The 19,637-nt window shown below is 43.7% G+C and overlaps 1 protein-coding gene across 2 annotated transcripts in view; it reads left to right on the top strand.

Annotated features, from left to right (window-relative positions):
- RELL1 (RELT like 1) overlaps positions 1–19,423 on the top strand; it is a 31,512-nt gene extending 12,089 nt beyond the window's left edge. Inside the window, exons 3-8 of one of the 2 annotated variants that reach the window (XR_005701079.1) lie at positions 298–369; positions 1,648–1,705; positions 12,570–12,809; positions 13,477–13,663; positions 14,170–14,273; positions 16,993–19,423. Coding sequence is in view for 1 of the 2 variants with exons in the window: in XM_040065477.2 (XP_039921411.1) it covers positions 298–369; positions 1,648–1,705; positions 12,570–12,809; positions 13,477–13,657 (551 nt within the window). In the remaining variant the exon portion in view is untranslated. The remainder of the gene's footprint in view (positions 1–297; positions 370–1,647; positions 1,706–12,569; positions 12,810–13,476; positions 13,664–14,169; positions 14,274–16,992) is intronic. The other variant, XM_040065477.2, reaches the window with a different exon arrangement.
- Positions 19,424–19,637: the final 214 nt, after the last annotated feature.

Raw genomic sequence — 19,637 nt, 5'->3', positions numbered from 1 at the left:
ATTCTGAAGTATGTTTGTGAAAATACTGAGCTTAATTAATTCTTAGCTGAATTTGTTTTGACTGATGCACAGATGATAAACCTGTGTTCATAGTTTTTACTGAATAAGAATGGTAAAGTCTTATCTAAGCTTTCCCTCCATAGTGACCAAAGATCTTCCCTCTTTCTTAAAATGTAGTTTCTTTTGGTGTGTGCTTGGTTTTGGTTGTGACTTTTTTATCATTATCTGTAATTAAAATAGTTCAGTTCTTGATTCATAAGGCCAAGATACTGACAACGTATTTATTTCTTTGCACAGAAATGAATGAAACTATACATGAGAATAGTGACACTGTGGGACAAATTGTTAACTACATCATGAAAAATGAAGGTATAGTATTGTGACATTGAAGTTAGCAGCCCCTTGTGGTGGTGTTCTATAAAAAATAAGTTTTTTCGGAAAGTCTGATGTATGGTATGTTCATGTGCTTTCATTTAATAACCAATTTGTTCGTTCTTAGCTCTTTGAAGTTGTCTTTATAAAGAGTAACTTCAAGGGCAATAGGGAAGTTTCTTGCTTGTTTGAAAATTGTTTTGTGTGGTAAATTCAGGTCTTGCATTTTCAGATATTTTAACTGTTTAGGTATTTGGGGTTTTTTGCTTCAGGCTTTTGCTTTGTTTGTGAAGTAAAAACTCAGTGTTGCTTTCTTAGTAGCAGTGTTTAAAGCCTGTGGAAACTTTTATGTTTTGACTAGATTAAACTCCTTGTCCTGAAGTGATTCTTGCAGCTCTTGTCTGATGAGAGGCTTGTGCATAACTGAGACAATTTGGTATATAGCACTAATGTTGAATTCTGTACAGGTTATCTGTATGTGTGTCCGAAGTAAAGGATAATAAGGAAAAATTGACTGAGAAAACAAAATCATAGTTAAGCACCCCATGGAAGGCTTGGTTAGTCAGAATGTATTTGCCCAATAGAAAAAATGTTTAGGAGACTGGATGTTTTTTATATAACAAGAGCCTTCAGCATTTTAATTTTACATTTGTATAAATCAGTTCTAACCATTGAACTGGCTTTGCGTTACCTCTGAATGGAGACTAGTCCTTTGGAAAAGTGTTTTTGGATTTGCATATGGGGATTTTTGGGTTTTGCTGTTAGGGGATTTTTTCCTATTGTTTGGGGTTTATTTGTTGTTTTTTTTTTTTTGAAGACTATTAGTGCTTTGAGTTTGTATATATTTCCTTGAGATTGGGATTAGGTAATTCATGTGTTTTGATAAGAAGTGGGCAATTGATAGTTCTTGGCTGATAATGAATTTGCATTTTGTAGAGCTCTCTTAAACTGATGTTTTTAATCTGAAGCTGGGTTAAACATGTGAGGTGGTTGAGAGATCTTTGTTGGATAGTTTTGTGTAGATGGCTATGTTTCATGGCTTGCACTGGGGTGGAGCTTTGAGTGCAATATGAACTGCAATTTTAGTGGCTCATGTTAAGACTACCCATAGAATTAACATTTTTTTCTGCAGTTTCCTCTTGTGCTGTTTTGGAGATACATAATGCAGTCATCTTTCTTTTAGATGAAATTTCTTTGAGGGACTTGAATTTTGTTGTTTTTTTTCTAAAGTTAGGACTGTTCACTTTTGAAGAGTTCTGTTTATTCTCATTGCAGCAAATGCTGATGTGTTAAAGGCAATGGTAGCAGATAGCAGTGTCTTTGAACCTGAAAGGTAATTATTCCTCATTTTAATGCATGTTTCCTGAGGCAACTAAAAGCATGTGCTTTCAAAGGACTTTGTTTCCTGACCACTTCTAGGACTACATTGCTTGCTTGAGTTACCAGCTAAAGAGGATAATACTTTGATTTTCTGTTTTGTCTGAATCCTTAAATTTTAACATATACCTTGGGTTGGTGACTGGCTCTTGTGGTTATGTGTTCTAGGCGTGTGACACAGTTTTACTGCATTTTGTGCTAAAGATTTACAGATGCTACAAATACTGGTTTACTTTGGGGTGAAGTTACGTACAAGATGGCTTAGTCCAGAGCTTCAAAGAACAGAACAGCACTCATTTCATTTGTATAGGTGCTAACTTACCGAGAAGGAGGGATCCTTCTCCGTGTTTCCTTTTGCTTTACTTTTTTCTTCATAATTGTGGCAATAGACATTGGTTGACCTACCTCTTAGGATTTTTCACTGCACACCTGTTTGGATAATCATGTAGAAAAAGCTCTGCCTTAGATGCATTGTCTGTGTGAAAGAACTTGTAGATGCATCATATGTGTAAAAGTGCTTGTATCTGTACATGAGTATTTTTAGCTATATCTAGACTATTCTCAGTACTCTTCATATATAATTCTGTGTTCATATTCAAGACAGAGGAGAGGAAAGTTCAAGTGCTATTGTGCTACCTATAAAAGAAGTAGTCATATATAGTTTCAGCAAAACAAGGAGTTAAGTTTACAGCCATTAAACACCTGGTATAATGGTGAGAGGCTTGGTTATAGACAAAACCCCCTTAATTTCCAAAGGGATTTCTTCTCAAGTGTAGGTATTTTTAAATTTCTATGGTTCTGTAGAAATACTTATTTGAATTTTGTACATAGGCATGGGCAGTGTTATCTTGGGTGTTTTAGACAATAGTTTCAGTGATGAATTAAAATGTGAAGAGTAAGGAGGAGGGAATATGATTGCTCTTACAGAATCTGACAGATACTCCTGAAGCTTTTGTAATCAAGTAGAAATCCTCTGTATTTCTTTGCAAGTTCAGTGCACTATGAAACTTCCTAATTATGGACATAGTTATGGCTGAATAAAATCTACACTTCTCTCACTTGAAGCCATTACTTCTATCTTTGCTTCAGGTATTGAGCAACTTTATTTTCCTTAATTGCATTTTCTTATTTATTTGAAGACCATTAAGTATTTCTTGTCAATATTTCTATTTTTAAAATAAACATCCAAGTAACTCCCTGTTGTCGCGGTGCTGTTCCTTGCGCTGATGAGCGCGGCCACGGGCTAGCTCAGTCTCTTGCACCGCGGCAACGGGTGAGGTCGGGGTGGCAAGTCGGGTGAGCCACCTCCTCCCTGTGGGTCTTGGTTCCCCTCTCAGCGACGGCCAGCAGATGGCGTATGCAACCCACGGCAGCTAATCAAAAGGCGGACTCCTCTGGGCTCAGTTAAACAGGATTTTATTCAGGGGGAGAGGCAGCACGGGGCTCAGCACTCTCTGACCCACAGCCCAGAAGAGACCCTGGGGGCAGGCGTGCACGAGCTTTTAAAGTGGGGTGGAAACAGGGGTGGTGACAACCGGTCAGCCAGTCACAGGGATCGGGGGGGTTAACCGGGGGTGTGAACCATGGGACTGGGGACCAATCACAAAATGAGGGGAGGGGGTCTCCCGGGCCCCAGCCTATCACTTGGCACCCTTCCCGGAGGATTCTAGAAGCCAGGGAAGGGTCTCTGAGTGGCAGGCAGGCGACCACGAGGAGGGGGGGGGCGGGGATTGACAGCGACAGGTGCAGGGAAGGGATGAATGACAGAAAACGTCGGGTTTTACAATAGACAAAACAACAGATGCAGAAGGGAAAACCAATGCAGAACACAGGGGTATACAGTGAACTAAACCATTATAAAATAACTTAAAAATCTTACAAAAATAACTTCATAACTTAATAAAACAATTCTCACACTACCACATCTCCCCCTTTTTTGTTTTTTCAAGAGGAGTGGGACTGGAACGGAGGAGGGAGGTCAGTGATGCTGTGTTGGGTACTCCAGTTCATGCTCTTCTTCATCCGGATTTCTTTCTTCGTCTTCTGGGGTCCCCTCCAGCACCTCTTCCAACTCCAGTCCTTCCTCCTCATGGTCCTCTTCTGATGGCATGGTGACATAGTTAACTGTGGGGGAGTGTGAGGTGGCAGAAACCAAATTATACAACATCTTTTTTGTACACCGAACGCAAGGATAACAAGTAAGGAAACAAACAAACACAGCAACCCAGTTTTATCATAGATGAAGCCCAACCGGAGATTCCCCAATTAGAAGACAGTCCGCCCAGCCAGTCCTTGGTCTCCCTTTTGATGTTGGTCACTTGTCGGATGGTGGTGTAGTTGTTCGGTTGGTGGACCAGCCATCCAACGACTGGGAGACTCAGGCTGAGCGTTGCCAAGGCTCCGAGGGCTAGGTGGAACCTCCTCGGAGCGGGGAATCCGGCTCGGGTTGCTGTTATGAAAAACTGAAAGACACTAAACAAATACGTTACTTAAATTTGACAACTGCAGGGAAAGGGATGACTCCGCCCGGAGCTGATGTTCAGCTCTCCTCGTTCGATGTTTTCCTTTTTCGCCTCCACGCTGCCACGGTGACTTGCGGACTGTTGATTTTGCCAGACCCTGGGCTTTTGGGAACATAGGGCCTCACCCACTTAGCTGGAATCCATTTTGGTCCCGTGGGGGTGGACACGCAGGCGTACCCACGTCCCCACGTGACCAGATCGTGTGGCCCTTCTGTCCCTCCAGACCCAGGATCTCTGACCATGACCTGCGGTCGTTCTTTGACCCCAAACAGCGAGCTGGCACCGAAGTGCCGGACGATGGGCGGATTGAGACCTTCGTAAGAACAATTCAGGAAATTAATGGTAAACAAAGCTCTGGCCAGCCTGACTGATGGTGACTCTGTCTTGAGGACCCTCTGCTGCTGATGTAGTACACGCTTGATGGTCCCATGGGTCCTCTCAACCATGGCTTGGCCTGTGGGGGGATGCCGGGGGATGCCGGGGGATGCCGGTCTTGTGCTCCACCCCCCATTGCTGCAGGAAGCTACGAAGCTCCCTGGATTTATACGCTGGGCCGTTATCGGTTTTCAGTTCCCTCGGAATGCCCATGAAAGAGAAGGCGTGGATGAGGTGTTTTATGGCATCCCCGGCCTTCTCCCCTGTGTGGGCAGAGGCGAACACGGCTCCAGAAAAGGTATCCACGGATACATGAACATACTTTTGTCGTCCAAATTGTGGGAAGTGTGTGACATCCGTTTGCCACACCTCACAGCTCCTCAGCCCTCGGGGATTAACCCCTGCATGTAAAGTTGGAACAGCCTGCTGGGAGCATGATGGACACGCGGCCACGATCGCTCTGGCCTGTTCCCGCGTAAGGTGGAAACGGCGAACAAGGCCAGGCGCGTTTTGGTGGAAGAGCTGGTGGCTGAGTTTCGCCTGCATAAAGATGTTTGGCAGGGTGGCCATCTCAGCGGGGGCAGCAAGGGCATCAGCCTTCCTGTTCCCCTCTGCGATGAACCCTGGCAAATCGGTGTGTGATCTCGTATGCATCACAAAATAGGGTTGCTCTCGGTGGGAAACCAATCTAACTAATTTCGAGAGCAAGTCATAAAGTGCTATGTTGGACACCTCCTGTAAAATCGCCTGTTCTGCTCTGGATACCACCCCCGCCACATAGGCGGAGTCTGTGACCAGATTAAAGGGTTCGGGAAACCGCTCAAATGCCCTAACAACAGCGGCCAACTCAGCGACTTGAGGTGATCCTTCCACCTCGGCAATATCAGCCTCCCACTGCTGAGTTTGAGGGTCCTTCCAAGTCAGAACTGACTTGTGGGACCTTCCAGACGCGTCTGTAAAAACGGTTAGAGCCTTGAGGGGCCTCCTACTGCGAACCTCTTTGAGTGATAGTATAAATTTAGTTTCTGAATTAAAAATTTTGTGGGCAGGCCGATGAATAGAAATTTGCCCAGTGAAGGAGTCCAGAGCGAATTGGAGTGCTTCATTCTCCTGAAGCAAGTGCTCCAACATAGCTTTTGAAATTTGGCCCGATCTCAAGCCAATTGGGATGTGAATACATTCGAAGTCAGAACCGGCCAACTCTCTGATCCGGAACCTTGCCTTCCGGATCAGCTCAGCAACCAACTCCTGTGGCCGGGTCATCCTCTTGGACCGATGATGACTCAGGAAGACCCACTCTATGATCAAGAGTGGATCATTCCCTTCACGGTCCTTCTTTGGGATGCTCTTCCATTGGAAGATCATCCCATGGAGGTGTGGCAACTTTCCCATTATTATGAATTTGAAAGGAAGCTCTGGGTCAATTCTGTGAGCTTGCCTTTTGGACATAGCGTCCTGCACCTTTTCCAAAGCCTTTTCTGCCTCAGGGGTAAGGACCCTAGGAGAACTCAGCTCCTCTCCCCCTTTCAATAAATTAAAGAGGGGGGCTAGGTCGTTGGTGGTGAGACCTAGCCAGGGCCTTACCCAATTCAAACTCCCACACAGCTGGTGGACATCTGCAAGGGAACTTACTTTTGTTCGAATTGCCAATTTTTGGGGAACAATGGTCCGCTTTCCGATTTCAAGCCCGAGGTACTTCCAGGGCGGCATCCGCTGAACCTTTTCTTCCTGTAGCTCAAACCCTGCAGCAACCAGTGCATCGACTGTCAGACCAAGCACATGGGAAAGCATGTCATCATTCGGGGCGCACACCAGAACATCATCCATGTAGTGGTAGATGATGGCCTGTCCCGCGGCTGCGCGGACAGGGGACAGCAAGGAGGCCACATACCACTGGCAGATAACAGGTGAGTTCTTCATCCCTTGCGGGAGAACTCGCCAGTGATAGCGTCTCCTCGGGGCTTCCCGGTTGATGGTGGGAACCGAGAAAGCAAAACGTGGGGCATCATCAGGGTGCAGAGGAATTTGAAAGAAGCAATCTTTTATATCTATTACAGCCAATTGCCAATTTTGGGGGAGCATAGTCGGGGAAGGCATCCCAGGTTGGAGAGACCCCATGTCTTCGATAACATTATTAATTTGGCGGAGGTCTTGAAGGAGCCGCCACTTGTCCTTCCCCGGCTTTTGAATCACAAAAACTGGGGAATTCCAAGGGCTGTCGGTTTCTACAATGTGGCCCTTGGCCAATTGCTCCTTCACGAGCTCCTCGAGCACTTTTAATTTAGGTTTTGAAAGCGGCCATTGCTCCACCCAAACTGGTTTGTTCGTCAGCCAATTAAGTTTCTTGGTGGGACGCTCGTCAATGGACGCTGCGGAAATTTCCACTGAGGGGTCGGGTATGTCAATTTTGACCCCCCATTGTGACATGAGATCTCTGCCAAGCAGAGGCTCCTTATAATCTAAAACAAAAGGACGGATGTTAGCTAATTGTCCTTTTGGCCCCTTAATTTGCACTATGCTCCTGGATTGTCTCGCCAATTGCAACCCTCCGACACCTTGAACGTGTCCAGCTACGTCCTGCAGAGCCCAATGTGACGGCCAATCCTGGGCTGGCACAACAGTCACATCTGCCCCGGTGTCTAAAAGACCAGTGATGTTAATTGTTTCCCCGCCCACCCTGAACTCACAGTCTACCCGGGGCCTTTCTTCAGTGATGGCTTGCACAGGGCAAGCCACTGGGGTGTTGTTCAGTTTCCGGGTAGGGATGATTTGTGCGATCACCTGTCCCTTAGGAATAAATGTGGGTGGATGGGTGCAGCGCAGCCAGAGGACGAGATCTCCGGGGTTGTTGACGAGAACCCCTGGAAGAATCTCGACCTCTTGCGGGGTGTACTTACAGTCCCCGATGATGACAAGCTCCTTTCCTTGGACTGGCCAGGCTCCTTGTTCTTTGGTGTTTATGGAAAGGAAGGTCCAATCCGCCGTCCTCAGATAGAGCCCTTCGGTGAGCCGCAGCCGATAAGGTTCATGCCTTGATGATGTTACTAAAATTGGCTTTGAAAGGTCATGGTCAGTACTGTATGTCAAATTCGGTGTGTCACGTCCGGTATTATTGCCTGTCTCAGTGAAAGGCAGCGTATCATTGGCGCTAGATGTTTCTTCCCCCTCCCCCGCTGCTTGGTCCGCCCTATTTCTATCTTCGCGCCGGGCGGACCTGCGCTCCCCCCTTAGTTTAACTGTCGGGAGCTATCTCCCGACCCTCCCCTGTTCCCACTCCCCCCGCCTTCCCCCCTTTTCTTTTTCAAAGCTTCCACGGCATCCCGCAGTGGGCAGGTGTTCGCCCAGTGCCCGGGCTCCCGGCAGATTAGACACCGGTTCTTCTGGGGCACATACGGTCCGCGTGTCGGTCCTTGGGTGCCAGACACTGCTGAAACTCTTGGTGTTATTGATTTCCCTTCCCGGTCGTTTCCCTGCATGTAGGGGACCTTTAGCTGACACACCCTGAGCATATCTGGAAGGGTCGGAGGGGGGTCCAGAGGGAGACTCAAAATTGCACTCCGACACATATTATTTGCATTTGCAAACACCATCTCCCTCAAGATCCCATCCCTTACCGCCACTTCCGTTACTTGCACCTCGATTGCTCGGGTGAGCCGCTCGACAAACTTAGTGAAACTTTCCTTGGCCCCCTGCATGATCTTGTAATAGGGTACGACCGGGCCGTCTGGCACCATTCCAAAAAATGCGGAGACCGCATGCTCCCTGGCAATCTGGAGGGCTTTGATGGGGATATCTGAGGTTTGGTCCGATGGGTCGGCCCATCTCCCCTCACCCATAAGGTGTTCTAAAGTGAGGGGGTTCCCGTTGTCATCCACCGCAGTCTCCGGGTCTCGGAGGAGACTGGGCAAGGCCTCCCTGAGTTGCTGCCTCCATGCCGCTACCCACAGTTTGAACTCTGTTGAGTCAAGCAGGCAGGAGAACAGCTGCTTCAGGTCCGCAGGAATAACGACAGCAGCATCGAGATCTGAACGGAGCAAACCCCTGAAATAGGGGCTGTCCCGCCCATAATCTCGATGGGCCTTGCACAGATCCCGGATGGTGGCCTGGGGGAACGGGTGATGGATCGCTCGGACCCGCTGCCCTCCTCGGGAGCCCTTATAAACGACTGGGGATACCGAAGGAACAGGGGAAGGCTCATGCATCCCTGCAGGCTCAGGCCCTGGCCCCGCCCCCTCCAGGCCCAGACCGTGGGAACCGGAAGGGGGAGCGTGGGAACCAGCAGGGGGAGCGTGGGAACCAGCAGGGGGAGCGTGGGAACTAGCAGCCCAGGAGGCAGGTCTTCCGGCAGGGGGCGTGGTTTGGGAACCCGATGATGTCATGTGGGCGTTCCCGTGGGAGGAGTAGCTGGGAGGAGCCGAGGGTGGAGTTTTCGGTGAGGGAGGAGGCATGGGCGGAGCCCTTTTATGAAGGGGAGGAGTATAGGAAAGGAAGGGGTTGGAAGAGTTTGGGGCGGGAAGAAAAGGATTGAAGGAAGGAGGGTAGGGGGATGGGGAAGACCGTGCCATGCGGTCTCCTCCATCTTGGGGATAAGGGGTAGGGGAGCCATTTTGTGGTTGGGGAGTCTCAGCTAGACTAAATCTGACACGAGGTTTATTAACTGGGTAAGATGGGGAAGGGTGGAATTCTTGAGCATCCCGGCCAGGGCTGCCCAAGAAACCCCGAGCAGTCTGGCTAGGACTGCCCGGGCGGGGGGGGTCGAGAATTCCTGGGGGAGCCTGAGCCAGCAGGTTGGGGTCCTGCTGCTCCCTTCAGAATTCCCTTCTGGGGACAAGGGGAAGGGGAACGGGGACAGGGAGAACAGGGGGAGGTTTGCCTAAAACTGGGCTTTTTCTGCACTCCCTTGGTGGTAGTTGAAGCAGCTGCTGAGAGCTGCACAGCCAGATTAAAGAATTTTGTGGCTTGCTTGTCCCCTTGGAGCACCAGATCATGGATTTTGTTTTTTACAACCGTCCAAAACTTGGGGCTGTACACCTGCTCTGGGGACACATGAGGAAAGTGCAGGAAAAGCCACCTCACAAACCCCTTGAGCTCGCCCCTCGAAACCTTTAACTGGGCGAGCTCCACAACCAACTTAAAACTATAATACACACCTTTTTGGGCAGCGGAGAGTTTTGCGCCCATCTCTCCGAAACCGAAACCAAAATCAGGGGCTCGGGGACACCTAACAAATCCCCCTTGCCTGCTGCCCACTCGATGACACCCAGACAAAAGCAAACTTAACAGAAAACGAACGCGGAGGTCACTCCCCTAAAACCGGGCAAAACCTGAAACCCAAACCCGGGGGGTCCGCACCGAAAAATAAAATCGCAGTGTCTAAAACCCCTGTGGACACTTCCACCCAAAAGACAACTGCCCGAAACTTAAAGTTTACAAAACGAAAAAGAACAAAAGAGCACCCCGAGGAGAGTAATCCGCAGGGGGATGAGGCTAACCACCACCCCCCCGAGCTGCGCAGCCTGGGATCCCCCCCACTCCTGGAGGATCCCTCCCGAAATTAGGGTCTCCACACCGGGAGCACCCTCCGAAAGTAAGCCCCCTCACGAAGAAGGCTTACCCCCTCCTGGGATGCGATAAAGCCTGGGGTCTCGAGATTAGCTGCCTGAAGAGGACCTGCTGGGCGCTTCAGGCTGTCCTCTTCGTCCCTTGGGAGCGTGATCTTACGAAGCCGCTCGACCAAGGGTAGCGGGGCGTCCAAGGACTTTTCTTCAGGCTCTTGCAGCCTCAGTCCGTGCCGCGGGGTCCGCCTCGTGTCCTGAGGGTGGGGGCCCCACGTTGGGCGCCAACCGCTGTCGCGGTGCTGTTCCTTGCGCTGATGAGCGCGGCCACGGGCTAGCTCAGTCTCTTGCACCGCGGCAACGGGTGAGGTCGGGGTGGCAAGTCGGGTGAGCCACCTCCTCCCTGTGGGTCTTGGTTCCCCTCTCAGCGACGGCCAGCAGATGGCGTATGCAACCCACGGCAGCTAATCAAAAGGCGGACTCCTCTGGGCTCAGTTAAACAGGATTTTATTCAGGGGGAGAGGCAGCACGGGGCTCAGCACTCTCTGACCCACAGCCCAGAAGAGACCCTGGGGGCAGGCGTGCACGAGCTTTTAAAGTGGGGTGGAAACAGGGGTGGTGACAACCGGTCAGCCAGTCACAGGGATCGGGGGGGTTAACCGGGGGTGTGAACCATGGGACTGGGGACCAATCACAAAATGAGGGGAGGGGGTCTCCCGGGCCCCAGCCTATCACTTGGCACCCTTCCCGGAGGATTCTAGAAGCCAGGGAAGGGTCTCTGAGTGGCAGGCAGGCGACCACGAGGAGGGGGGGGCGGGGATTGACAGCGACAGGTGCAGGGAAGGGATGAATGACAGAAAACGTCGGGTTTTACAATAGACAAAACAACAGATGCAGAAGGGAAAACCAATGCAGAACACAGGGGTATACAGTGAACTAAACCATTATAAAATAACTTAAAAATCTTACAAAAATAACTTCATAACTTAATAAAACAATTCTCACACTACCACACCCTGTCTTCTCTGGCATGTTTTACTTCTTTAATTTGTTCTTTCTTTTCCCCTTTGGAGTCTCTGCAGTTTGTTTGTATCTTTCTTGAAATAACATTTCTGAACCTGCATGGTAGGATCAGATGTGGCATGATTAATGCTGAGTAATGTAGATTTAGGTTCACAGATTATACTTCTGTTATTTCACTGTTTTGTCCTTGTTAAGCAAGAAAACTGTTAATGATTCATGTTCAGCTCGTGATCCTCTTTTTCTTAAGAATGCTTATCTTTCTTGTTGCTTTTTAATCTGGGTTTGTGTAAAGGCTTTCTGCTAAAACACTGAGAATTTGTCTTGTCCTTACTGCAGTACATCCAGTATTTTTAGTAAGATTGTGTATGTGTGAGTGTCTTCCATATGCTTGTTCTCCTCTCATCATTCTAATTTCTTATCTTGACCTCTACAGTTGCTATGGGTGACCCAGTCTTGGGTGCTTTAGCTATTATTCTATTCTGTTACCCAGTGAATTATTTAAAGCACTTGATATCATCAGGACCAAATAATCCACATTTAATATGTCTTTGCAGTTTCACAGCAATTGCAGATACAGTACTTTCTGTATGTGTTTTTAATTTTTTTTTACAATGTGAGCTGCGTTACTCTACATTTATTTCACCTTTCATGAGCTCTGGCCTTCTGTGTTATAAGATGATATTTAAATTGATGCTAAAGTTAAAAAAAATCTTGTTTCTATCTATGCTATCTGCTTTTCTGTTTTAGAGGAAAATCAGATTGATTTGATTAGAAAATCTCGAATGCCTTTTGGAGGTTGTACTGCTTTTTCTTTCTTTCTAGGTACTTAAAATTTTATTTTTTTTCCCCTGAAACTGCATGATGTGGTTTCCTTTTTTTGTTGTGGTACACATTTTAGTTTTGCTTCTTTTCAATATTGTGGGACTGTGCTCTTCTTCTGGGAGTTCCTTGAGATCATGTAACAATTCTGAAATACCACAGTTTTCCAAGGTAGTTCTTTTGTGAGTGTAATCAGCTTATTAAAGGTCTTCATCCATATAAGTTCATGTAACCAGTTCTCTTCTACTTTAGTCTGTTTTTTTTCCCCCCCTCTTAATTTCCTTGTCTTTCGTGTTAGTTACCTTAACCACGTGACTGCAGTTGAATTAATTTGTGAAAGTGATTGTAACTGCAAAAATGTACTATTGGAGGGAACCGTAACCTGGGCATCCTCACAAATACACGTTTCCTGTAAAAACTGGTTATTCACTAGACATAACTGAAGGTTGGATTTCATACTTTTTCCTTTTTAAGAAATAGTATTTTATGGTAAGCATTAAATTTTCTTTGTTTCTTTTTCCTCCAGCCCATTATCTCCTACCTCTCCTGAGAGTCCAGTGAGTCCAGGGACTCCCTTGTCACCAGGTGTTGTTCCGTTCAGACACAGCTGCAAAGCCCATCACTTCCATACTGTTGGAGGAGTGGTAGAAAAGGATGTTTGTACTCGCTGTAGTCACAAACGATGGCACCTTATAAAGCCTGCTCAAAAAGCTAAAGAGAACAGAAGGAGTCGTATTGGAGAAGTTACAGTCCTTTCTGTGGGAAGGTAAGGCTTCGGGTCATTTTGTTGTACGCTTCTCTTAGAATGCTACAGTGGCCAGTGTTGGATCAGATACTCACTGATTCTGCTCTGTTTATAAGGTCAGTAATTTTTTTTTTTTTTTAATAACCCTGTTACTATTGCACTGTACTTATTTCTGGAAGAAGTAAATGTGATTTTTTTTTTTTTCTTTTTTTTTAAGAACTATGTAAAGTTTGGAGATTTACCATGGGTGTAAATTTAAGCCTCTTGCTCGTTTGATACAGGCTAAAAAGTAACAAGAATTGCACGCTAATAAATGTCTCTGTTTCTGAATTTGGTATTTCTCAAGTGAGTCTAAGGCTATGGAAACCACTTCATTCTCCTTGTTATTTTTAATTCTTACCTTATATTGTAGTTGTCTTTGAAAATTACCATCCTAAGAAGTGGTGTGCAATCTGTGGATTCTGCTTCAAAACACAATTCCCTAAGAAAGTGTGATTCAGCAGTAGTGAGTATTAGAAATACCTGTAGGTGATAGGAAGGAAGATGCTCTGAAGTGAAGCAGGGTCCACAAGATGCTCTGACATCTTGTTCTTGGGACGTGGAAATTTGTTTCTGCCTATGCTGTTGCTCCTGAGAATGATCTAACTCATCTGTGAGGAAATAGTGAACTTTCTTTTGCTCCCCTCAGGTTTCGAGTCACAAAAGTGGACCACAAATCAAATGCCAAAGAGCGGAAAAGCTTGATGTCCGTTACTGGCGTGGAGAGCGCCAATGGTGAGATGCCCGCCACGCCTGCGAAACAGGATGTGAGCGAAGCCCCTGCCACACCTGTGAAACAGGAAATGCAGGAGAGGAGAAGCTCAGAATAAATGCAGGTATCAGTCATTTGACTGTTTGGAATTCATACTGAGAGTGTTAAGTTGTGAAATATGTGAAGAGTAATCAGTACAGTTGAAAATGCATCAGTTCTGTGTGAAAACTCATTTTTCAATTTCAAAATTTCAAAATTCTCTACACAAGTCTGCAAAAATTACATGTGGTCATTCAGGTAATGATAAATTAGGAAAGGCTTTTTTATCAACCAAATTCTTATCTAATTGTTTATTCAGACTTTGTAATTAGAGTAGGTGTTGAAATAACTTTTGTGGGTGTGGCATCACTAGTCCAGCAGATAAAATGTCTGCATATTAATTTTTTGGCAATAAACAGTGGCTCAGATCTAGTGGCAATGTGTTTATTGTCCAAAACAAACAAGTGCTGCTGACAGTTGTATCACTGGAATAACTACAGTTATTCAGTAACTCCAGCTCCTTCCTTATGCTTGCTGCTTTGTACTGCATGCTTGTATAAGATGATTGCTTACTAGATACTTTTCTGATAGATCTGTGGAGATTTGACTAATAGCAATGGAGTCACATGAACCTGCTGATCTCACAGGGATCTAACTAGGCCAGGAGGTTGAGGTTTCCTTGTGAGTCATTAAACGTCAGTGAATTGCTTGAATTACTCTGTTAAGCATGTGAAAATCATACTCGGCATGGTTTTGAAACGCAATCCTCGCTGTGGTTTTTTGTTTTTTTTTTTTAACAGTTTAGAATGTTGGGGGAAAAACAACCCTGGAGGTTAATATGATTTGCCTCTGTTTGATGACATACTGATGGATAATGTGAAGGGAAAAAGTGATTTTACACGAATGTGATTCAAAATTCAGACCTGGCCCTTGAGGAAGAAGGGTTCTGTGGTAACACAGTAAATGTACTGGACTTGATGAAAGTGAGCAAATTGCACAGTGCCAAACTCCCTGTATGCTGAGAGAGAGAATAAAATTATGTTGTATCAAACTATTGGTAACCTCAAATGGAAGAGAGAAAAGCACAAGAGGAAATCGGGTCTGTTTAGAAAAGCAACAAGACTCAAATGCCCTTGAGTATCTTGAGGTTAGAGAGCTGGTATGCAGTGGGATATTCCTTGCAACCCTTACTGGCAGCACTGGTTTGACTGTTGAACTAAGCAGAGTGTATTTGTCTGGCCTCTATGCCTCATCACTAAATCATACTCAGGTTTTTTGAACCCTTGCTGTAGAGGAAGAGAAACTTGGAGATGTGGTACGCTTCCAAATAATAAAAAAGTTGTGGAGGATAATGAAGTAAATTGACTTTGGTTTTTTTTTTTTCCCCCCCTCAGTAAATAAGAAGACAGTGATAGGCTAAATTGCAAGGAGGTTGAGCTCAGGTTTCAAAAACTAATAAATTGGAAGAAGCATCTTTACTGCTGGACATTTTTAAGACCAGACTGCACACATACTTGTCTATGCCCGTGTTTCGCTTTTTGATGTGTAGCCCATTTTGGCAAATTATAGGTGCCTAGTGGCTGCTTCAGTGTTGCACTGAAATCTGTGAAGGATCTACAGATGTCAGTGAAAGGCAAACAGTACTCTTATTTTCTGATTCAGAATAATGTCCTTGTGCTCAAGGTTTTTTTATGTTGGTGTGGTTTCTATTTCTTCTCTTAAAAAAAATCAATATTAGCTAAATGCAATAGGAGATAACATCTTCCTTCACTAGATTGGTATTTCCATGCCAAGCTAATTGTTTTGTTAGTTCTGTGACTATTTTTATATCTTTTCTGTATCTCTAGTGGGAGATACAGAAATCTCATCAGAATGTTCATAATAGGATTTTTTTTCTACTTAAAGGCAAGCTAGTTATCTTCTCTTTAAGCGTGAGAAATAGAAAGAATAGAGCATACATGAAAATAAATTACAGTGCAATTTACTTAAAAAAAACCCCATAATTTTGAAGTCACTCAAAATATTTTGTAGTCCAGTTTTCTCTCTGTTATTTCTGCTCTTATACAGAAAAGCTGTTCCCTGTAATTACCTAAAAGTTCTATAAATTTAAACCATTACTACTTTCATTTAAAAATAGGCTGTTCTCTAGAGAGATATGATAGTAAAGCTATAAAAAATTTGTCCATCTATGGCAGCTTTTTATTGTAGAACCTCCCTTGGGCTTAAAAGTTTTGCCTCTCTGAAAACAAATGTTCTTAATAGCAGAGAAATTGCTCAGCAGAATATTTTAATGGTCTCTCTAATCCAACAGAGCTATTTTGTAAATCATCTGGGAAATTAGCCAGGTCTGTCTGATTTGCGCTACAAAAAATAAACAGGTCTTGCTTGAAAAAGGGTATGATACTGTTCCCTAGCATGGTTCTGGATCAGTTTTTGTGTACTGTCATGAGAAGCTGTTCACATGTAAACAGGTTAGACCTTTGCGTCAGCTACTTATTTCAGACTTCTAATAAATTACTGTAGCCCAATTTACTGAAGCTGAATAGATAAGCACTATTTAAGGCTTCTGTGCCTCTAGTCAATACCTTCCTGATTAAAGCTTATAGTTTTGGGAATTTGACTCAGATCTTCAGATGCAGAGGAAGAAGGCAGAAATAAATGGATTTTTAACTGCTTCCAGAAAAGATTATTCTGTCATTCAGGGGCAGTAGATTCCTGCTTTGTGGCTGACTTTAATCACTGTTACTGGGAGTTGCTGTATGAGGTGGAATTCCTGAGTTGGACATTACCTGAATGAAGTAGCATTGCTGATTGCCTATATTCGCTGCTACTCTCAAGTCCAGGGCTTTTTTTCCCCTAAACTGATACGTTCTGAAGCGACCTCTGCAGTGTTTCAGCTTATCTAGTGTCTTGCTGGCTGCATCATTAGAAGTTGTAGCATGTCTTCTCTATGTGTTCAAGGTCCATGTTCCCAGCAGACTCCATTTCATCAGTTAATTTTATTTCAAATATGCTTGATGGCACATAAGGAGTAGTAGATAATGCAGCTGATAACTGAAATCAAAACTTTGAGTTGAGCTCTCGCACATCCATTTTAAGCTACTGGGTAAACAGAAACTGGTGCTGGTACACTGAAGCTGTGTAACATTTTCCATTTGTGGTGCTTCGCACTGTGATGTGATTTGTCAGTTTGTCCATGTGTTTGTCCATGCATTTCAAGAGTACTACCTCACTTTTTAGTTCCTCTTTTTGATTACACATGCTAAACTTGGAGTGCACGGCAAGTACTTCACGTAATTGTGGCTTTTCTTTTTTCCATTTCAGAGCACCCGATAACTTTTTATTTGGTGTGTCCATCTTAAACCTACATAGCAAAATTAGTTTTATTTTTAGAATTGTTTTCTTCTCTTACAGGTGGAACCTTTAGACGATGATTGTCTGCAAGCACTTTGGAGAAACCTGAAAATTCCCAAGAGATGCATACTATTTAAGGAAATGTATTTATGGCAGTGTAGCATTTTACAAGTTCTGTGATGTCATTCCTGCAAGGTTAAACCCTTAATCGTTTTTGACCAGTGAAATCGTAAGATTTAGACACTTAAATACTGTTGAGCTGTGTGGACATCATAACAAATGGCTTCATCTTGGAAAGAAAGCATATGTACACATTTTTGGACAGGAAAGGTAAAAGCTTTATCAAGTCTTAAACTCTTTTTGTACTTAGACAAGCACTTACAAGCTCAATATTAAGAATAATACAATTATCTCGTGGATAAACTGCATTCAGCCCCGTGGTCCATCTGGATTTTTCCTCTCCTGTTCTGCCCGCTGCAGAATTGACAAGTGTTTGCTGAAGATAAAAGCCAGCCTTTGGAAGATGAAAATATTCTTTCAATCTTACTGCTTGTAGCCAAGTAAAACATAGGAGGAAATAATCAGCCAAATCTGCGTGTGTGCCTTTATTACATAAGCCCTCGAACTCTGTGCAGGGTACCTCACAGTAGAGACTGGTTCAGTTTTTCACAGATGTTAAATTAAATTATTTTTCCCAGGACCTGTACCTCTCCCTTACTACTTAACACAGGCTGAAGAGCATCTTTTGGATGAGCTCTTGGTGAGGTTACTTTCCTCAAGGCCTTATGTTCCCTTGTTTTCTTGTAACTGCTCACTCATATTTGAAGAGTGCCTAATAGTTTTGCTTTTTTTTTTTCTTACCCACAGGTTCCTTATTAAGCTAAGGCAACATATTTCAACCCTTAGATAAGGATATGGAATATTGGGCATTAGTATATATTCCATAAATTTTTTTAAAGTGCTTCAGAGTGGCTTTATTGGACTAAGGGTAGTTGTATTCATTGACACCCAAATCTTAAGCCAGTGTTACTCCTTTCATATTATGATGTTAACTCTCTGTATCTCCTTCTGATTTCAGCTTTGTCCTGTTACTTGTTTTGGGGAAGAAAATCTCTGTTACACTTCAGCAAACTTTTCTGTGTAATAGAAAATCATATAATTTCAGAGTGCCTAAGAATATAAGCTCTATTGTAAGGCATTTTAGTAGAGATTGCATTATATTCTGAGAACTGTAACTTAATGTGCTTTATGAACTCAATGAAAATCAGTGTATGTTTTTGAAATAGATTTATTTTAAATTGATAACCTTCAATCTTTTTAATACAAGTGCTCTAAATTGTGTTTCTCCTTCATATCTGAGAATTGTGTTTCTTCATCGATTTATGCAGGCAGTGTTAACAATCAGTGTGTACAAAATTACTCTTCCTGCCTGTGTATTAGTTTCTCCCATGTCTTGTCAGGAAACATCAAGTTTATTTGCCCTTGTTGCAAGTATGTGCTGCTGATGGTCTTCCTACTATGTGTATTCACAAGATACTGACGGCGCCTATCAACATATACTTCTCAGCGATACTGTATCTGCTGAAAAAACCCCACCACTACCCACCCAAAACTTTGAAAATAAGAACTGTTTCATTGTTCTTTTAAAAATGGATATTTTTAGAGATAATTGTCTTTCCTTGGGTACCCAAAATAGCTGTTTGGCCAGGACTCTAACTTCAGTGTTAAGCACTGCTCCCTGCTCCCATAAATTTAAAATCAGCTTGTGAAATCTCTTCAATATTTAAGTACAACATAAACACCAACCTCATCTTACAGGCATACATTAAGCGTCACATGATTATTTGTGTGAAGAATATTTCTAGAAGATTTAATTAGTATTGGTGGTAGTAATAAACTTTCAGTTTCCAAGAGATTAATAGCTATGAGTATAAAATGTTATTGGAAAAAGGGCACATTGGAGAAAACAGCAGTTTTAAAATAATTTTCAGAAAGAAAATACATTTAAAGACTATCCCCAGAATTTTTTCTAGAAATAGGGCAGTTTTTCTTGATACTGTATTTTGATATGTGATGGATTAGTACTTCAAATAAATGGCAGAAGGATGGAAGAAAGTTTAAACAGTAATATGTATTTTTTACTTATTTTAAAAGTTGTTCCTATTTTGATTCCATTGATAATACATAGAATAAAAGGGATGGAAAGATGTTGGATTTGTAAAATATTGTTTACTGTATAAAGTAATTATGTAAGGTATTATAAGACCTGATACGTGCAAGAATTGAATTTTGCATTGTTACCTACGTAAGAGAGGATTTAGAAACTGTTCTGTTCCATTGCCTGTAACACTACATTGCTATTTTGTAGGGTATGGATATTGCCATATTAGTCTGCTTTTCTTAAATTTGCTTATCAAATGTATTTTTAACAAAATAGTTTATATACAACTTTTATACTACTAAGGAGTAAATAAAAAATATTGATTCTTAAGCTTGCTTCTGACTTCCTTAAGCCTTCACCCATTGAGTGATGTTTATTTTTTTACCATCCAAATGTAAAATGCAATCTTTTTGCCTCTTAAGTTTTTGTTTATGGAAGTAGTGAGAAGTTTAGGTTATAGTGTGATGGACTTCAGAGCAGTTTTATTTTCTTCAGAAAGAACAATTGCAAATACTAGTTTAGTTTCATATTTCAATGGGAAAGA

The sequence above is a fragment of the Hirundo rustica genome, chromosome 5, assembly GCF_015227805.2.
Source record: "Hirundo rustica isolate bHirRus1 chromosome 5, bHirRus1.pri.v3, whole genome shotgun sequence".
NCBI classification, from domain to species: domain Eukaryota; kingdom Metazoa; phylum Chordata; class Aves; order Passeriformes; family Hirundinidae; genus Hirundo; species Hirundo rustica.
Note: the sequence above shows the minus strand (reverse complement) of the source record. Positions and strands in the feature narration are given on the sequence as shown.